The sequence below is a fragment of the Gymnoscopelus microlampas genome, assembly GCF_963454915.1.
Source record: "Gymnoscopelus microlampas genome assembly, chromosome: 5".
Classification (NCBI taxonomy): domain Eukaryota; kingdom Metazoa; phylum Chordata; class Actinopteri; order Myctophiformes; family Myctophidae; genus Gymnoscopelus; species Gymnoscopelus microlampas.
This window is the reverse complement of record NC_139942.1, coordinates 22,671,926-22,691,789: the sequence shown is the minus strand read 5'-3', so window position 1 is coordinate 22,691,789 and position 19,864 is coordinate 22,671,926. Positions and strand designations below refer to the sequence as shown.

General features: G+C 40.9%; 2 protein-coding genes across 3 annotated transcripts; both read left to right on the top strand.

Moving 5' to 3' along the window:
* Positions 1–911: 911 nt before the first annotated feature.
* Positions 912–8,738, top strand: best4 (bestrophin 4; the record flags this gene model as incomplete). Its single annotated transcript, XM_084056797.1, has 10 exons — positions 912–1,063; positions 1,143–1,243; positions 2,113–2,346; positions 2,614–2,768; positions 2,927–3,004; positions 3,169–3,321; positions 3,411–3,491; positions 3,965–4,113; positions 5,119–5,244; positions 8,720–8,738. The coding sequence occupies 10 exons, from the start codon at positions 912–914 to the stop codon at positions 8,736–8,738; spliced, it is 1,248 nt and encodes a 415-aa protein (XP_083912923.1).
* hectd3 (HECT domain containing 3) lies at positions 6,994–18,773 on the top strand. Of its 2 annotated transcripts, none has more exons than XM_084057058.1 (20): positions 6,994–7,097; positions 8,720–9,210; positions 10,010–10,263; positions 10,657–10,792; positions 12,512–12,633; positions 13,053–13,166; positions 13,517–13,599; positions 13,832–13,997; positions 14,173–14,254; positions 14,770–14,952; positions 15,367–15,419; positions 15,599–15,767; positions 16,333–16,446; positions 16,555–16,644; positions 16,847–17,053; positions 17,195–17,324; positions 17,608–17,682; positions 17,990–18,071; positions 18,189–18,260; positions 18,546–18,773. In XM_084057058.1, the coding sequence occupies exons 2-20, from the start codon at positions 8,857–8,859 to the stop codon at positions 18,628–18,630; spliced, it is 2,571 nt and encodes an 856-aa protein (XP_083913184.1). In that variant the 5' UTR covers positions 6,994–7,097; positions 8,720–8,856; the 3' UTR covers positions 18,631–18,773. The 2 variants fall into 2 exon arrangements, with proteins under 2 accessions (XP_083913184.1, XP_083913183.1); XM_084057057.1 differs by having other exon boundaries at positions 13,517–13,605.
* The last annotated feature ends 1,091 nt before the right edge of the window (positions 18,774–19,864 follow it).

Here is a 19,864-nt window from a genome sequence, read left to right as displayed (position 1 = left end):
TGCTTTTTACAACCACTGTGAATGAGTGGTTGTTATCAGTGTCACTGACATGACATCTGTGATCAAACTGTAAACAGCAGTGCTCTGGACTTCCATTTCCCAGTAAATTGCTTGAATTACGAATTATCTTATTTTACCGGGTATGGTGGGGTTTTAGACTGAGTGCACAATGATAGAAATAAGCATGTTTTTATATCATATGGTTAGAAAGAAAGTATTTGAAATAGACATTTAGTTTAATCGCTTAAACCCTTATAGACTTAGTAAAAAAAAGGACCTGAGTAGGCCTACTCTGTACTTGGACCGCTTGTTTCCCTCTGCACCAAATCTCTTCGCCAAAAATAGTGATCTATAAGCTCACAACGCAACTAGTTTGGGCTAATGTTCAAGGATGGATGCTCGGGTTCAAGTGGTTATAACAGATATTAGTTCATCTGGAGACCCTAACCCATTTTCAACATGTATACTTCTATAGCTAACCATAATTCATTATAATATCACTTATCATTATGTTACCCAGAAATTATGTTTCTTTATCAAAAAAATAGGTAACCCTCAAACAAAAGTGTCAAAGATCTTGGATTCTATGAACAAAACCATAAGGCGTTTCCATAGGCGCTCAATTTGATTTCATACATTTGGTTCCCACACAATAAACCTCACATGATGGATGATGACAGCACTACACCAAGCTTTATAATGAGAGGTAAGGGTGAGTCCTCACAGGACACTCAAACCTGATTCTAGAACGGATACAGGTGGCTTTACAGGTAAAAAGAAATTCTCCATCCTTCTATAAATCTATAATGTTATAATGAAACTATTAATCTAATCTATGTTCAATTTCAAAAGGTGCCCTTGATATTTTTCACAGGACTTTCCCGCTCCTGCCATACGACATAAAACCAAATATGACGGTTTCCTACAGCCTTGAGGTGGCCAATGCAAAGTTTGGCGGCTTCTCCAAGCTCCTGTTCCGATGGAAAGGAAGCATCTACAGGCTGCTTTATAAGGAATTCCTGGTGTTTTGTGTCATGTATTCCTTTTTCAGTGTGTTTTACAGGTGATTGCATATCTGATCACTTTATTCGACTGTTTGATAACAGTGAAGGCTCGCTCTAATGATGTGATTTTCCTTGCAGGTTTTTTCTCTCACCAAAGCAGCAGGAGCAATTTGAACTTGTGGCACTTTACTGTGATCAGTTTACCAATACCAACTTTATCCCTATCTCTTTTGTGCTGGGTAAGTCCCGCCAGTTTACATCAATCTGTCTCATGAAAAGTCATGCTTTGAGAGAGGAGCATTTTGCAGCTCAGTCAGTGTTTTACACTATTCTAAATTACCGTGGCATTCAGTGTGACTTATATTCCAAAAAGGGCATTAGTTCATTTGAATGGAGTACTTCTTGAATGTGGTTGAAAGGTTTGCATAGGTTTTAAAGGGCAAATTCAAGCACATTTAAAGCCCTCTCCTCCATATCCCAAGTTTAACAGCATAGTAGTTTCAGCAAGTATGTCGCTGAAAAGCCAAGCCTCTCTAAACATAACTATTAAAGCATCATCAAGAGCATAATACGGTACATTAAATCAATTCAACAATTTTCCAGCACTAATGTCTAATCAAAACTCAAAATTAAGTCAAACTGAAACTTAAAAATGAAAGCAGTCAAATTCAAGCATAGGCCCTCAGGGATTAACTGTGAATCCTGTAATGTTTGTGGCACTGCCATCAGAAAGAAAGTGACATTTATTGTGTAAAAGTGGATTAATGACTTTCATAATGACTCACTTTTTGAGACTCTTAAATGAAATCAGAAAACACTAGAAATGATGCACAAGAAGTGTCATGTTTTGGTTCATGGTGCAGTAATCTCTGCAAATCCAAAATTGCTTTACTCCTGCAAAAGTAGAGCCTGAAAATCTGTTATTTTCAATGAGCTACGCCCCTGCGACAAAGTGGCTCCCAGCAAAGTGAATTGACATACAGCACTCACAATAGTGAAATGCACATTACTTTCAGAGGTAAGATTCACACATTAGACTACACTGGACACCAGGCGAAGCATAATATTTTAAGACCATCTGTGGTTCTTTGTTGTTCTTTGGTAACAGGATTCTATGTGAGCCTAGCTTTCAACAGATGGTGGGGTCAGTATACCAGCTTCCCGCTCCCTGACAACCTGATGATGGTGGTGTCTGGAAATGTCCACGGAAAAGATGAGAGGGGTCGCTTGCTGCGACGCACGCTCATGAGATACGCCAACTTATCATCAGTCCTGATTCTGCGTTCCATAAGCACGAGAGTCCGCAAACGCTTCCCATCTTTTGAACATATTGTGGAATCTGGTAAGAAGTAGGCAGTGTGTAGGCCTACTGGCTTATTTATGTGGACCCTCAAGAAGGACTTCTCAGTAAAAACCTTTAATTCTGAGAGTGTACAAATGATGTAACCAGATGAACCTCAATGGATAAATGAACACTGTGTATTTTATTGTACAGTATGGTGTTCGTGTAATGTAGTGGGGTTTTCTTTTGCTGATTTTGTGAATTAATTCCAAAAAAGGTTGTGAGTAAGATATCTATATGCAATTATACATTAATCTCTGTTTGTAGGATTTATGACCCCACAGGAACTCAAAATGCTTGAGTCACTGCACAGTGATTTCAACAACTACTGGATGCCTTTGACTTGGTTTACAAATTTGGCATCCAAGGCACGAGAGGAAGGCCGGGTGAAGGATGACATAGCTTTGAGACTGCTCATGGATGTAAAGTGTTTTGTTGTTTCTGTAAATGGACTAAAGAATAACTGTTCAAGTGGAAACTTTTAGATATTCTGAGAGGTTACTTGCCTCTAAATCTCTATTCTAATCTAATCCTAATTGTTTATAGAATGTAATTGCATTATGTGGTACTCTGTCTGCAGGAGCTGTGTAACTACAGAGGAAAGTGTAGTCTGTTGTTCCACTATGATTGGATCAGCATCCCTCTGGTCTACACTCAGGTAGGCTCATCAGTACAATCAATGTTCAATGTTAGTTCAGTACTTTTTTGTGGGGTTTACATTTGTTGCAGTGCTTTGGGAGCTTCTTTGGGAGAAAGTAAACTTGAACCGTGAGCCCTTATCAGAAATTAAGCAATAATAATGAACTCACTAATCAATTACAGGTTGTTACTGTAGCGGTGTACTCCTTTTTTGGTTTCTGCCTGATTGGCCGACAGTTTCTGAACCCTGAGAAGGGATACAAGAATCACAACGTGGACATGTACATACCCGTCTTCACTCTGCTCCAGTTCTTCTTCTATGCAGGCTGGCTCAAGGTGAGATGACGAGTGAATTCTTGAATCAATAAAATGAAACTCATTTTGTTATGAAAACTGAGACCTCATTAAGTATATATTTTCTACAGGTGGGGGAACTCATTATCAATCCATTTGGAGAGGATGACGATGACTTTGAAACAAACAAACTGATAGACCGAAACATCCAGGTGATCCAACAAGGCTTCTTTTCAATACACAGTACAAGCATCTACACAGTAATATCCTAACTCTGACAGTGTAAAAATGCCCTAAATGTATCTTTACACCCACATTCTTTGTTAAATTAATACTGAACGTTTTTACTGTGTAATCTCCCAGGCAATTCTTATCTTATTGTATCTACACTGTTAATACATCTACATCCAGCTATATTATGTGTCAATAATCACCTTGAACCTTAACCACTTAAACATTACTTAGTTGACAGGGATCTCCCATGGGTCTCAAATCTTTGAGCCTTCTACTGTAAATCTCCCCCATGCCATTTCCATCTCAACTTCCCTACTGTCCATCTCAATAGAAATGTCAATGGGGAGTGGACTATCATATATCGCTTAATGAAACAAACTATTAAGGAAGACATTTTACATTGATACTGTATAGGTTCATACTGCTATTTGATTTTCTATCCTATCCAAAGGTGTCAATGTTGGCAGTGGACAACATGCACCAGAATCTCCCCCCAATGGATAAGGATAAACATTGGAAACAGGGATATTTCTCCATCCCATACACAGTGTCCACAGTCGACACAAAACCTGCTTTCAAGGGTTCCACATATGACATGAGGTAAACTTTCACGTTTTAGTGCTCTATGACAGTGATTATCAAACTTTTCAATTTCAAGGCCCCCCAGTTTGATAGGTATTAGGCTATGGACCCCCCCCCCCCCTCCCCATTTGATATGATTGTTATCTCATAAACTATTCATTCATTCATTCATTCATTCATTCATCTCTGAGACTACACTGTAAATCCTCAGTGTTCATTTAACCCGACGAGTGTACAAATCAGATCCATTTGGCTCCATTTGTACACACTCAGTTAACACAGAGTTACAGACCCGCAAGGGTCCATTTGGTGCCTAAATATCAATCCTTTAGCTGGGGGCCCACTGGAACCCCTTTGGGTCCCCGGACCTCACATTGAGAACTACTATTCTATGTCACAAACGGAACAACACTCAACAGTGTTCATCCAATTGCATGCATGGCTGTTTTTTGTTTTTTAGTTCTATCTCATCTGTTCCATATTTTAGCAGGTAACTAAGGGATGAATTAATAAAGCCTAACTAGCCTGCTTATGCGTTATTATTCAGTAGGTAATAACAAGCTAATGATTCGGAATCACAATAAAGTTATAAATAATGGATTACCTCTAATGACACAGAGTCACAGACCACACCTCCTGGAAGAAGTATTTTGTGTCCTTTATAATAATTAATTAATGATTACCCATGCTGATTACACCAGCAAAGTGAAAAGCATGCATGGTAACCAATGGTGATTGATCATCCTTTAATACGGCTCCAAGGTTCATAACCTCTTTCAACCTGGTGTCTCTATTTTGGGCATGCCATTATTGGTGGAATTCTTATAAATAATGTATAATAATAATAATTTATCTTCTCTGCGTATCCTTCCCCATCTTTCTCTCCACATTTCCTGTCCCTCTGCACTGTAATTGTCAATAAAGGTAGGCTATATCTAAAAACAGGTGGTTTTGATAATATATTTATCTGTGTGGATTCTCTGTTGTAATAATAAACGAATTTGTCTTGTTTGTCATGTTCAGGATGAGTGCTGAAGACCTTGAGATCCACCAGCCATCAGACACACCATTAGAGACCAGACGATATCTGGGTGATGGTCTTATGCGTAAAGCTAAGGGCATTCTGCGAGGAGGGAGCCTTCCATCCCTGTTAGATTGCCCAAAAGAGGGAGATTGTCTAGATACTGATGGGAATAATGTCCTTCTCCTCTCTCTCGAGGCGGAAACGAATGTCTGCAATCGGGAAGAAGCAGAGAAACCCATGATTAAGATTTCTGTGGAACATATTGAATGAAAAAGAGCCTAAATGTACCTGTTGGTAGGCTACCAAAAAGCATTGAATTGGTTTGAAGAATGCAAGAAGAATCATATACCCATTGGGACAAATAACTTTTGTTTGATTTGACACATGTGAATTTGTATTACCGTATTCAGTCTTAAAATAAAAAAGAAACCTGAGGAAACATTCAATGTTATTTTCTCTATGTAATTACAAACATCCTGGGTGTCACTCATTCATCATATTTGCCTAATGTAGGTATATTATCCTATGTTAATGGATAACAACAATCAATAACAATAAATAAGGGATTACAGCCTTCACTGTCATTCCCTGGGCAGTGTGCCTGTGTTTCATAGAAAGAGGATGTTCACACAACACTGTGCTCTGTTCACTCAATGTACACAATTTATTGTATAGCCTATTGTAGCTATCTGGCTATTGCAATGTGCCGTACTCGTGATCTTCATATGTCAAATAATGATCGTCCATATACAATTTTGAGGTATTTTTTACTTTACTGGAGTATTTCCAATTTTCAGTACTTTTACTTCTACTCCACTATCTCAAAGGCAAATATTGTAATTTTTCTCCACTACAATTATTTGAAAACTTGAGTTACTAGTTACTTTGTAGATTTTGATTATTATTACAAAACATACAGTAACCACTTCACCCTATATACATTTCGGCCATTTGATCTACAAGCTCACAATTATGCGTCGCAATGCAACGTATTCTGAGTTTGTAGCTCTGCTATTTTCAAAAGATTTTTTACATTTTATATATTTGAAAACGTGTGAAATGGGACATTCTGCATATTGAGTAGGCTACTTTCTACTTTTGGTGCTTTGTACATATTGATAACAATATTTTTGTACTTTTACTCAAGTACATTTACAATTCTGGACTTTACTTGCAACAAAGTATTATTGATACTTTAACTTAAGTAAAACAAAATATATACTTTTTCCACCACTGGTCAACTATCTGTTCATGAATGAAAAGATGAAAGGTGCAGTGTAACATTTTATTGTGAAGTTTGACTTTGAAACACTGACGAACAGCACTGCCTCAGCTCAGCTCACGCCTCACGGAAGGCGCAGTGGAGCTTTTATTGTGACGTGTGGAAGACGGCACCACGGTGCTCACGAAGGGTCAAAAAGGATCAATGGCAGTGTTGCCATGTCCGCTTATTATAAGCGACTTCGTGCTTATTTTTATGTAAAGTTGCTTGTAAATATTGGTAGTTGCTTTTGGCTTGTTTCCAGTAGTGTTGTTTAAAACCAGTGTTTCTAAAACATTTTCAAGTCAAGGATCCACCAAATTAATATGTATTTGTCTGAGGAGCCCCATCTGAAAATATTTTTGCCAGGCACTCCCACACAAGATTTGTGTTGTTAAAATGTTCCACTTTTTTTTTTAAATGTTCAAGATTCTTTTTGAAAATAGCAGATCTACAAGCTCACAAGTCGCATCGCGTGTAGATTGGCTATTTTCAAATAGCCAATGTATTACGTTTAAAGGGCGGAGGGCTCGCTTCTTTTGGGCTTGTTTCATAGACCTGGTTGCTTATTTCTCTCACGACATCTGGCAACACTGCACGGAACTCACGAAGGGTCAAAAAGGATCAAAGGTTCTTCTTCCGTATTTTTTTTTTACAATGCAACAAGCCAACGAGACTTGAAGTAATCTCCCGTTACCTCTCTGAAGAAGACTTCGGGTACGTAAACACCACTATTCCGTAGCAGTATACCAAGATATAGCTCTGGTCCATATTGTTAGAAGGAGTTCTCCTTAACGCTATGTTACTTTCGAGCCGATGCCCGCAAACCCACGGTAGCGCAGCCTCTCGTCTGTAGTAAAAAATAACAATCTTTCGCTACTCACCAAAACAAAGACGGTTTTGAGATGTTGAAAGCCTACTTTCCTTAGTGGGAACACACGGAGCCCCCCATCTCACGTCTAAAATACACTTTTTGGCCAGAAAAGAAAATATTTCACCGGAAGGAAAACGTTTTTTTAGTTACTCCACTTCGCCCCCTACAGGTCTTGTTAATAGAAAAATTCCATTGACCAGATTTTTTCCTTCCGGTGAAATATTTTCTTTTCTAGCTAAAACGTGTATTTTAGGTGAGGTGGGGGAGCTCCGAGTGTTGCCACTAAGGAAAGTAGGCTTTCAACATCTTAAAACTGTCTTTGTTTTGGTGAGCAGCGAAAGTGTATTTTGTATTTACTACAGATTAGAGACTGCGCTACCGCGGGTTTGCGGGCAACGGTTCGAAAGTAACACAGCGTTTAGGAGAACTCCTTCTAACCAGAGCTAACCTAGACCCAAGAGTAGCGATGTGATCTATAACTAAGTATTTACATGAAACATGTCACATTTCCCCTGGCTCACGTTCCAACACATATAGTAGAAGTAAACCATTAATATCAGTTCAGTCCATGGTTCAGTCCACTCGTTAACGTCAACGTATCTGTGCTTTTTTTGCTAACGTAAATGGTAGCTGACTGTTGGGAAACAGGAACTTTGATTGGGCGTTTATTATAGCTTGGGAGATAAGCTCTTGTTGTCGGCAAGCGACACCCTTCCTGCGAGCTTCCGTCGCACGACGGTGTCCCTTGCCGACAACAAGAGGTGAGCTGCCATATGTTGTGAGAGAAATAAGCAACCAGAATCAGGACTAGGAAAACAAGCCCATAAGAAGCAACTAGGCCACATGAGCACTTTAAACCTATATGCATCGGCTATTTGAAAATAGCTGATCTGTTGTGAGCTTGTAGATCTGCTATTTTCAAAAACTCTTGAAATAAAATGTGGAATATTTGGAATATTTTTTGAACATTCGAACACAAAATTTGTGTTAGAATATTTCAAAAAATATTCCAAATAAAAATAAAAATAAATGTCCATGAAAATGTTTTGTGCCAGGGGAGCATTTAATGCTCCCCTGGCACAAAACATTTTCATGAAAATATTTGAGAACCACTGGTTTAAATAATAATTGATTTTTTTGGGGAAGCAAACAAAATAAGCAACTGCACTTTTGAAACGAGCCCAAAAAAAACAACCCGCAACTACCAATATTTACAAGCGACATTACAGAAAAACAAGCCCTAAAGTCGCTTATAATAAGCAAACCTGGAAACACTGAGGGCAGCCCTAGTCGACGAGCAACACCGTCGTACGAGGAAGTATTATTTATGAATTAGGCTTTTTAGGCATAGCGTCACCTCCATCCCTGCCCTGATGGCAGCGTTCATGGTTGCTGGGGTACCACCTACTGGCCTAGAGCCTCGATTCATAAGAATGTTCTGCTTTGTCTTGTTTGTGTGCGACAGGAACTGCATTACTGCATGAAAACAAAGGCAGGAGTGAACAACACTGTAATGTCACGTGACGCCCCCCCGCTGTGTTGACTGACATTTTCCCCAAACCACCCCTGCACCGAGCCGGGGTTGACCTGCCACAAGAAGAGATGTCCCTGGGTGACAACCCTCGCGTCCTCCTGGGGAGGATCCGCTTCCTGAACAAGTGCATCGAGTGCTTCAGGAACAGCGAAGCCCTGCCACAGTGTCTGTGTTATGTGCCGAAGGAGGTGTGCTATAAGATCTGTAAAGATTCCTCATCCACTGCGTCCGCATCGTCCGGTTCTGCTGTTGGCGGCGCCTCGACCGCCGGAAAGACCTTGGTCTCCGTTTGGGAAAGTCCCCATCAAAGCATCAGCAAGAAACTATGCAAGTACAACATTGAGCCAAAGAAAGGGACGTGTATCCGGACAACGGGGGAAGAATACTGTAACAGTCAAGGCCTTTGGGTCAAAATAAACAAGGTAAGCGGTCGCACCTCCTCCGGGTTAGTTACAGTATGTCATGCGTCCAGTTCTGCTCATCATCCTGTTGTCAGATCCATTGGATTGACCTTCTTTAAACTCCCTTGCAAAACTTTTCTTAACACACACACACACACACACTCACTCAACATCCCACACGTCATTATAATAATCTCTATCATCTAGTTTTAATGTCTAGTTTTCTCCCAGCATCAGCCAGGTCATGTTTGCACACTGATCGTTACAGTGTCATCATGGGTTAAAAAAAAAGTCATGCTTTCACCCTACCATCTCTCTCCACTGAACTGAACATAAAAGCAGAAACTTTATGATAGTCATTTAACCCATTAAAGGAACCTTTTTAATGGGTTCTCAAACCTTTTTTAGCTGTAATTTTAAAACTTTAGCTATATATGAGTGTGTGTGTCACGATTTAAAAAGAATTACAGCTATACAAGCTCATAGAACGTCACTTCATGCCGCGCTATGAGCTTGTAGATCTGCTATTTTTGAAAAATCCTGACAATTTGTTCAAATTTGTTTGAATTAAGTATTTTTTAAAGCGAACATTTTTAACTCACTTTGCTTCTGGGGGTCCCTGGAACAAAATAATTTGAGATGGGGGGGTCGGCGGCCAAATGCATATAATTTGGGGGGTCCTTGACATGAAAAAGTTTGAGCACCATTGATATAGCAACATATTTTTTTCTGAGAACAGTTAGGATTTAGAAGGCATTTGTAGAATCGGCCTCAGGTCTTAATGGGTTAAAAAGACATTCCACATCCCCGTCCTCTCCAGGAGCAGCTGGAGGAGCACCGTGTGGGCCAGGAGTTGGAGGAAGGCTGGATCCTGGTGTGTAAGCACACGGATGGAGGCGACAGGCTGGTGCCCGTGGAGTCTCAGGACACCATGACCAGACACCAGCAGCTCTTTGGCTACGACCACAAGCCCTGTGACAGGTGGGAGCAGGTGGTGGATGTGGAGCACACCCTGCACCTGGGGTTCAAACCCAAGGTGGCAGAGAGCGACGACGCTGCCGTCCAGAAGCTTAGGTGAGTTGGGTTCGCGTGACGCACGGAATGAGACTGAAATGAGTGTATCGTATTTTTTTGTTTGTTTGTTTTGCTTCATTTTTCTTGTCTCGCCTGACAGAATTATTAATTTGTTTGCTTTCTTTCTGTGTAATATTCTATTATGGGTGTATTTATTAATATAATCTATTTCCAATGCTATGCTTCTGTGTTCAATCTGTTGATTTCTAGCCCCCCTTTCCCCTCTCCTTCAAGAGGCCCTGCCTTTTGCCAAGCCACAGTTGTAAATAAGAATTTGTTCTTAACTTGTTTAACCTGGAAAAGTCTGTCAAACTGAACTGAGCTTAAGCAAAACAAATATTGGCAGACAGGTTGGATAAATTGTTGACTCTCCCTTCTCTTCGATCGTGCCAGATATCTGCCACCTACCTGGACATATGAATGTGATGAGGACTTGGTGCACTACTTCTACGACCACATAGGGAAGGAGGATGAGAATCTTGGGAGTGTGAAACAGTGTGTGACCAGCATTGATGTATCTTCATGTTCAGTGAGTAAATTGCTTCTTTCAGACCTCAAAAATGTGTGGTGTTGTTGTTCTGGGGTCAATGGTGGCTCTAGAATCAACGTACACACGCGTACCTGTATCACTATTCACTACAGTTTGGCACTGGGAAAACAGCAGAAATATTATAAGACTACTGGAGGAGCACCTTTTTAAGTTGCTTATGACCACAAATACACTCTGATGTCATAGCAATACCACATATTAATCCACAAAATGATTTGCCTTAGCCTTAATGAGAGAATGCATGTGTTTTGATATCTGTGTACGTTTATATATAATAAAAAAATTGATTTGATTTTCTGCCCATCGACCAACAGGTATGACATCTACAGTATTGTAACTTGTACATTTTGTTAAACAGATTTTCGTTTTTTAAAATGCTTACTCATCTATGGTGACATCACTCAGCTTTTTCAGGTTGTCCCCCTCTCCTCCGTACACTGTGATTCTCTTGGGCATGCAGTTGTCATCCGTGGAGTCGACAGTCAAAATCAGCTTACTGCATGGCACAATAACAGCAGAATATAAAATCAAAGCATGCCCTGATGCCCATGCATTGTTAATAGGATGAATGGTTTATGAGCCCCTTGACCACAGCAATAAGATAATCCTCTAGAGAATCCGATTATATGCCACATGCACACATGTAAAACTCTACAAAATATTGATGTACACTGACTATCTGGGTGTTGTAACTTATCTCTCCTGCTTGCACTCAGCGAAGGCGGTCGCATTTTTTTTCCTTCTCTCCCTACACTCTTATCTCTCTCCCTCTCTACCTCGCCTGGCGCGTCTCTCTGCACTGTCTCCTTGTAATTAATTATTTGGAGTAAACATAGAAATTGTTAGCTGGTCCCTCAACGCAATTGACAAGATTTTTTCAACAAGGAAAATGGGTCCAGAGGAACCCAACTGCCCAGACGGGACATTTGCAGCTGGGTAAATGATGGACTAGTGGAGGGTCGTCTGCCTGGCTGTCCTATATGTGGAAGATATTGAAGACGTCTACCTTTTTGGCCTTATGATAGCTGGTCTTTTGCTGATTGGATCGAGCATTGCACTGGTGTATCTAAAAATTGGAAAGACAGCCGCTCTGGACGGAGCCCCGAGGCTGCCTGTTATGATATTAGAGTTGGGCAGAGCAGTAGCGACTCAGACTGTTGTGATTACTGAACTGAAGCGTGGCATGAATTCCATCATCGAGAAGGATCACAAGCTGGACAACATCCTGGCATCGATCTCTGACTTGAAGCGTGTTGCGGATAACATCTCAGATAAAGGTCGCAAGTTGGACGTCATCAGAGACGTCCAACTTGCGCCGCCCCCCCCCCCGCCGCCTCCTCATGGACACCTGTTGTTATGACCCCGGGTGGGGCCGACTCAATGATGTCTCCACAGCTCCAGAGCTTGCTGTGCTTATTGCAAGGACACCAGCGGAATGAGATAACACTGACCGGCTGAAACTCGAAGGACAAAACCCCAGGCCTACTCACAACATAATACACATTATCTTCTCATGAACTAACATAACCTCGCACAAACACGCCTTCGCTTCCCTGCACCCGCACACCCCCCACCCCCGCCCGCCCCCCCCCCTGCCCCCCACAATTTCGTTGTTACTGTGTACGTACTTGTGACATTTCATTGTAACTTGTATTTGTATCTGCGAACAATGACAAATAAACCTGATTCTGATTATAGGAGGACCCCAGCGGTGGTGCCAGCTGTCTTACTGATGGGGACACAGAAACGTACTGGGAGAGCGACGGCATGCAGGGACAGCACTGGATCCGTCTCCACATGAAGAGAGGCACCGTGGTCAAGTAAGACGCCACAGATTTTCATTAACTACACATACAGTACACAGAGAATCAGAGATGAAACAAAATAACGCATTAACAGGGGACACTTAAGGATGATGATGATAGGATATGATATAATGCAATACTATACAATGTATTACTGATATATCTGCTCTGTGGTGTTGCCTGCAACTCTAAATACAATGCCAATGTTAAAAGAGGCTCGCATTATAAGTTACAACACCCAGATAGTCAGTGTACTGTATTTACATCAATATTTGGTAGAGTTTAACATGTGTGCATGTGGCATATCATCAGATTCTCCAGAGGATTATCTTATTGCTGTGGTCAAGGGGCTCATAAACAATTCATCTTATTAACAATGCATGGGCATCAGGGCATGCTTTGATTTTATATTCTGCTGTTATTGTGCCATGCAGTAAGCTGATTTTGACTGTCGACTCCACGGATGACAACTACATGCCCAAGAGAATCACAGTGTACGGAGGAGAGGGGGACAACCTGAAAAAGCTGAGTGATGTCACCATAGATGAGTAAGCATTTAAAAAAACTAAAAGCTGTTTAATAAAATGTACAAGTTACAATACTGTACATGTCATACCTGTTGGTCGATGGGCAGCAAATCAAATCAATCTAATATTTTTTATTTCTACAAAACTTACTTTGTCCTTGATGAGTACGATGAAATGTTAATAGCTATATTCATGCTGTATATATAAAATATATTATCTTTCGGTGTCCCTGCTTCATTTCTTAATACTTGTACTGTTGTGAGGCGACCAGCAGCATCAGCACTAATATCTTCACTTGATACATTTATAATTTTCCCACGATGTCTGGTGGAAATGCATTCCTTTCTTATTCCCTCTCATCTTGCTTCTAGCAATCTGATTGGAGAAGTGTGTGTGCTGGAAGATATGACAGCCCACCTGCCTGTCATTGAGGTCCGGATAGAAGAATGTAGGGGTGAGGGTTTGTACTACTTACTTACTTTTTGCGGTCTTTCATGCAGATACTTCATATACCCGAATAGCTCTGAGTCATTTCAACTTGGTACATTATCTGTCAATTTGATGTGGTCATTGGAAATGGATAGCATTCTGACTCAATCGGAAAGAAATTTGGCTCCAATAGTTTCTAGCTAAGATAAGATGAGATGATATGATACCGTCTTCTCCTTCTCCTGTTCCCCATGCAGATGAGGGCATCGATGTTCGGATCCGAGGCCTAAAGATTAAGTCGTCGTGCGAGAGGGACCTAGGCCTGAATGCTGATGTCTTCCAGTCCTCCAACCTGGTGCGCTACCCCCGTCTCGAGGGAACGCCTCCCGATGTCCTCTACCGCAGGGCTTTGGTCATTCAGAGGTAGGAAATGATTCTTGTCCAGAACCCCAAAACTGTTATATATTCAACTGCTGGCAGCACTAGTTATGGGCTAGTTTACTTGTTAAGGCGATGTCGTGTAGCTCTTAATCCTCGCCAATCCTTTTTTTCCCTGGGTTTGTGTCATATTGTCTATTTTTTATGTATTGTTCTGCAGGTTCATCTCTCTTCTGGACAGTCTGCTGCCACATCTGGTTCCTGCCTGGGATTACAGCTTGGGCACCTTCAACCAGATCAAAGTGAGTTATGTGGAAACTGTACAGTATGTATCTATGTACAGACCAGCAGCCAAAACAATCCCCTCATCCTCTCTCTAGCTCTTATTTCTCTTACAAATGTTGAAATGTTATAATTTGGCTGAGAGACTCTAGGCTTCTATTTTAAATTCTACAAACTATGTTCTATCAAGTCATATTTAACCAAGAATCTGTAATACTACACTGCACAGGATAGATAAAGAGTGAATTAAGGAAAGAGACACTTTTCTAAATGGCTGCTTTTCCTTTCACGTCTCCCTTACATGATTGTTGTAGGGCACATGAATATTTTGCTACGTGTTGTTATGACTCTTACCTTTTCCAATCCTATGTTGATGATGTACAAGTTGAACCTGCAGCATAAGGTTAGGCCTTTAGATAATGCCGTTATGATTCCGAGTGACTTGTGTTAAAAAATGAAAACCTGTCACTGTACAAAACTCCATCCAAAGCCTCACTGTTTTTCATTCACTTGCCTGTTCTCTGGCTCCCCCTAGAGTATAAAGCAATTCCTGCTGCTATCTAAGCGCCGTTCGGCTCTCATCACACAATGCCTGAAGGACTCGGAGACCAGTAAACCCAACTTCATGCCCCGCCTTTACATTAACCGGCGCCTTGCCATGGAACACAGGGACAACCCCTCCTTGGAACCCAGCTGCAAGAACGCTGTCTTCACTCAGGTAATAGCACTTCCTAGTGTGTGACATCACTTACCCATTATCTCACTATCTAGATTTTTATATGAATGTCGATGGCGAATCCAAGCTAATAGAAACTGCAGTATGTCTCTTTCTGGAATTTTGGTATGCTGAAATGGAACCGATTGTTCTTGTATCAATAACAATAAAAAAGGGGGGGGGGGTCTTTTTTACCAAACCTGCATACCAATGATGACATTGGTAGGCATGTTTCTGAACTGTTTGAAGCCCAACTCTAAGAAACAGAGTGAGTAGATAGACATGGTGCCATCTTAAAAATGAGCATTAGTGAGAAGCAATTATATTAACATAAGGTAGAAAAGGGATGAAGTGGCTTAAGTGAATTCTGATGTGTGTGTGTATACAAAGCTTGTTTTTTATCTTCAAACTTTCTAGGTGTATGACGGTCTCAAACCATCTGACAAGTTTGAGAAAACATTGGATTACAGGTGACCTTTCTTTCTATAATATACTGTATATGTCAAAGACTAGGTAAAATGCACTCATAGACTGCTACAGGCACATCGTCCCTCTAACGTTGACCTAATATTGCATTTCGCTAAGTTGTAGCTTTCAGACAATTAGACATGATATTTTAATGATTAACGGTAAATAATTGTTCTGTCAGGTGGCCTGCACGATATGACCAGTGGTGGGAGTGTAAATTCATCGCAGAGGGAATCATTGACCAAGGGGGTGGATTTCGAGACAGTCTGGCAGACATGTCTGAAGAGCTCTGCCCCAGCTCAGGAGAGTGTCCCATGCCACTACCATTCTTTGCCCGTACATCCAACCAGGTACTCACACACTCTGCTTATAGTCCACTTCTTGCTCAATACATTCAACATGACAGTGGACCTCAACATCCTGTTAGTTTGCCCCTATGTGTTTTTTTTTGCTCCCCAATTTAGTTATTGCCAATTCCCCCATTTGTATAGTCCCTGTCTGCCAAACCATACAGTAGCCGCGTCTTTTCACCTGACAGTGAGGAGTTGTACTGGGAAGACACATCACATGCGTAGGAACACACTATCCCTCCCAGTCCGGAGGACAATACTATCCATCCCAGTCCTGCCCCCTGCTGAACGGGTGCCCTGACCAAACTTGTAGGAGTCGCTAGTGCAGTACTCCCCTGCCGGCTACCCACCCGAAGCACCGGGGCAGAATCGAACCCCAGTCACCAGGGTTGTAGAGTTTGCCCTGTTAAAGAATACTTTTGAATGAAGAGCTTTCTTTTTTTTTCCCAATGAAGTGGGCAGTCAACTTCCCATAGCAATTATTTTTGGGGATTTGTCATTTATGGATACTTGAGTTCAGTTTGATATTGTTTTATTGCTGATATTTTCATTATATTTCTTCCAGGGGTCTGGAGAGGCCAGGGATTTCTATGTGCCCAACCCGTCCTGTAAAGAGTTTCACAAGTTTGAGTGGATAGGGCAGCTCATGGGAGCTGCTCTCCGAGGCAAAGACTTCCTGGTTTGTGACATCACTTCGTTGGCTAGCTAACCAGGATGCTCTTATCACCTTGAATTACGATTAGCTAATTGGGAAAAGTTATGAAATAGGTTATTCTGTCTCTTTCAGGTCTTGGCTCTGCCTGGGCTGGTGTGGAAACAGCTGACTGGGGAGGCAGTGAGCTGGAACAAGGACTTCCCTGCTGTTGACTCTGTACTGGTAAGCACTACTGGAATAGGGCTGCAAAGTGGTTGTTTCTGCAGTTCTCTCCGGAGCGTCATCCTAATCTGCAATAATGGCCATGCTACAAAAAAGACATTATAAAGAAAAAACATTGCATCTCACTGCATTCAATCTCACTAAACACAAAGTCATATAGCTGAATGGGTGTTGATGTAGGTTTGCATCATGTGGTATTCAGGTAAAGCTGCTGGATGCCATGGAGAGCATGGACCAGGACACATTTGAGTTTAAGTTTGGTGAGGAGCTGGTGTACACCACCCTTCTGAGCGATGGACACATGGTGGAGCTCATCCCTGGGGGGAGCAACATAGCAGTCCGCTATGAGGACCGCAAGGAGTTCATCCGCCTGGTGCAGAAAGCCCGGCTAGATGAGAGCAAACAACAGGTGTGTGTCTGTGTGCTGTGTGTGTATATATATATATATATATATATATATATATATATATATCTCTCTATCTCTCGACTAAATTATCCTTGTACTCTGCTTGCATGGCCACATGCATATTTGTGTGCGTGTGTGTTTCAGATTGCCGCCATGCAGGCCGGCGTGTTGAAGGTGGTACCCCAGGCTGTGTTGGACCTGCTTACTTGGCAAGAAGTGGAGAAAAAAGTGTGTGGAGATCCCGAGATTACTGTGGAAGCTCTGAAACGACTCAGTGAGTGTTTTTATTTTTAGGAGGTCACTCACCAACCCTGGTTAGCCCAGTCAGTAGGGCTGTTGGGCTGTAGAGACTGCTGTAAATTGGATGATGACTGTAAATAATATATTACTTTCCTATTTCCATATGATTACATATCCGAGAGTAGATGTAAAAACAAAATATATGATTATGGACGTGAGGTAGAAACTCCACTTATCATTGGTCCTTGCCTTAACAGTATCACATATTACAGTAACACATTACATTGCTTATGTTGATGTTCCTATCTCCCCAACAGCTCGATATGAAGACCTGGAACAAACTGATGTTAGAGTGCAATACTTGTGGGAAGCCCTAATGAATTTCACCAATGGTCAGTTTACCCAGTTTATGATGCTTGAACTTGCCCTCTGGTATCTCATCTGTAACATAATATGCCATGAGGTTTGTACTGTGTCTAATGAATTTAGTGACTTAAAAAACATGAATGGTTTAACTGGGAATCACAATCTAAAGCCTAATTCATGATTAAAAATGATGCATGTCCTAGACTTAACCCTGGTGTTTTTTGTTCCATGGTCTAACTATTAAGCACTACTGGACACTTTATCTGGTTGAGTGTGGGTTACTAGCAAACAAATATAATTGTTACTGAGAGTTCTCGTGAATTCTGCTTTCAGAGGACCGTAGCAGGTTTCTGAGGTTTGTGACCGGAAGGAGTCGTCTACCTGCTCCGATCTACATCTTTCCTGACAAGCAAGGGTAAGTAGCGCCCTACTCCCCAAATGAACGCAGGTTCAGGTAAATTGTAGTTCAATGGGGAAAACAATACCATGTCATTTCATTTTTCTAAAACGCAATCTTTTCCTTCTTCACTAGCTCTGAAACGACAGATGCACTTCCACAGTCCTCCACGTGCTCTAGTACCCTTTATTTACCCAACTACCCAAGGTAAATACCAAAATTATTCATTCTGAATTCTTTGGAATAACAGAATTTGAAATCTGCCTCAGGATACGATCATATATCCATTTATCACTAAAAGACAAAGAATCTCGATTGAAGTTGTTTTGTGAGTCATAAGTTCACTCTTTTTAAAGTACATTGTGTTATTATTTTATTTATTATTTGTCATTTTGATTTACATGCATCCATACATAAATATTTATTTTGAACTGGCACACATTGCTGTCTTAATTCCCCAGTGTGTCCTTCATTTCTCTTTCTCTCCTGCAGTGCAAAGGTTTGCGAGGAGAAACTCCGCTATGCTGCTTATAACTGCGTGGCTATTGACACAGACATGAGCCCCTGGGAGGAGTAAAGTCTTTTGCTTCTTCACTAAAGGAGCTCTACACACCCATACCCTTAAAATGACTGGTGGAGGAATATTACCAAGTTTAATATCACATCTACACAATTGCCAATCAATCATAGCTGTATATAATAAAGAACTATATGAAATCATGAGCCTGTCATTTGTTTTATTTTTCCAGGACTCCAAACCAAGTCAAAGGGTAATCCTCGATTCTATATTATTTGTTAACATAATAATAATACATTTGAAATGGGTTGGGACTCGAGAGAAATTAGATTTTATGCAGAAAGTAGAACATAGTGAAAGTAAAATTGTAAATGGACTGTTTATATAATCTTCTGACCACTGAAATGCACTTTCTGAAGTACTTTACAATAGGACTAGTCCAAATTATACATAATGGATATGTTGAAATGGAAATATAAGTGGTGGTCAGAATGTATGTATTGATATCTGGAGATGAAATGCCTCTAATCTCTCAAATAAGTACTTGTCATATGGAGAGCCCGTGTGTGTGTGTGTGTGTGTGTGTGTGTGTGTGTGTGATACTAGCCTCAATAAAAGATTCGGGAGCCTTCTCTGATGATAAGCTATAGGAAGCTTCAATTTGATTGATCGGGTCGCTGTTCTTGTAACTGGAGCCATTTGGAAATGGAAGGAAAATTATAAATAGGAGAATTAGAAAATAAATATGTTATCTCTTATGCAGAAGCATGTATTTTCAAAGATTCAAAGAGTGCTATAGAGATGTGCAGTGAAATGTTAATGTGAACTGTGTGACTCAGCTCCCCAGGCTGTCCTAATAGTCATCATTGGCATCCTTCATTCTCAGGAGACTATGGAGTTGTGCTCTGGATAGTGATTCTGCTGCTTTTGGTGCAGTGTCGGTATGGCTGAACAGACCAATGCAGGATTTGCATTCCCTTCCTCACTGATCAGGGGTGAAGACAGACGCTAGTCTGTAGCCAACTATCTGGCTCATAGATAATAATATAAAAAATGTCTGGCTCTGGGCCTCATTCTTTTGCCTCAGTCTCTTTTTTTGTATTAAGTAAACAAGTAAGAACTTTACTTTAGCAACTATAAAGAGGAATGTAGCCTACATTGTCATACAGTGTCATAGTGCAAAGTACAATATGTGCAAAGTGCAGGGGATATCAAATTTAAGATTACACAAACATCAACCTGGGAACCCATTCGGTTAAGAAATAATCTGCTTTGAGAGATTAAATAAACACGG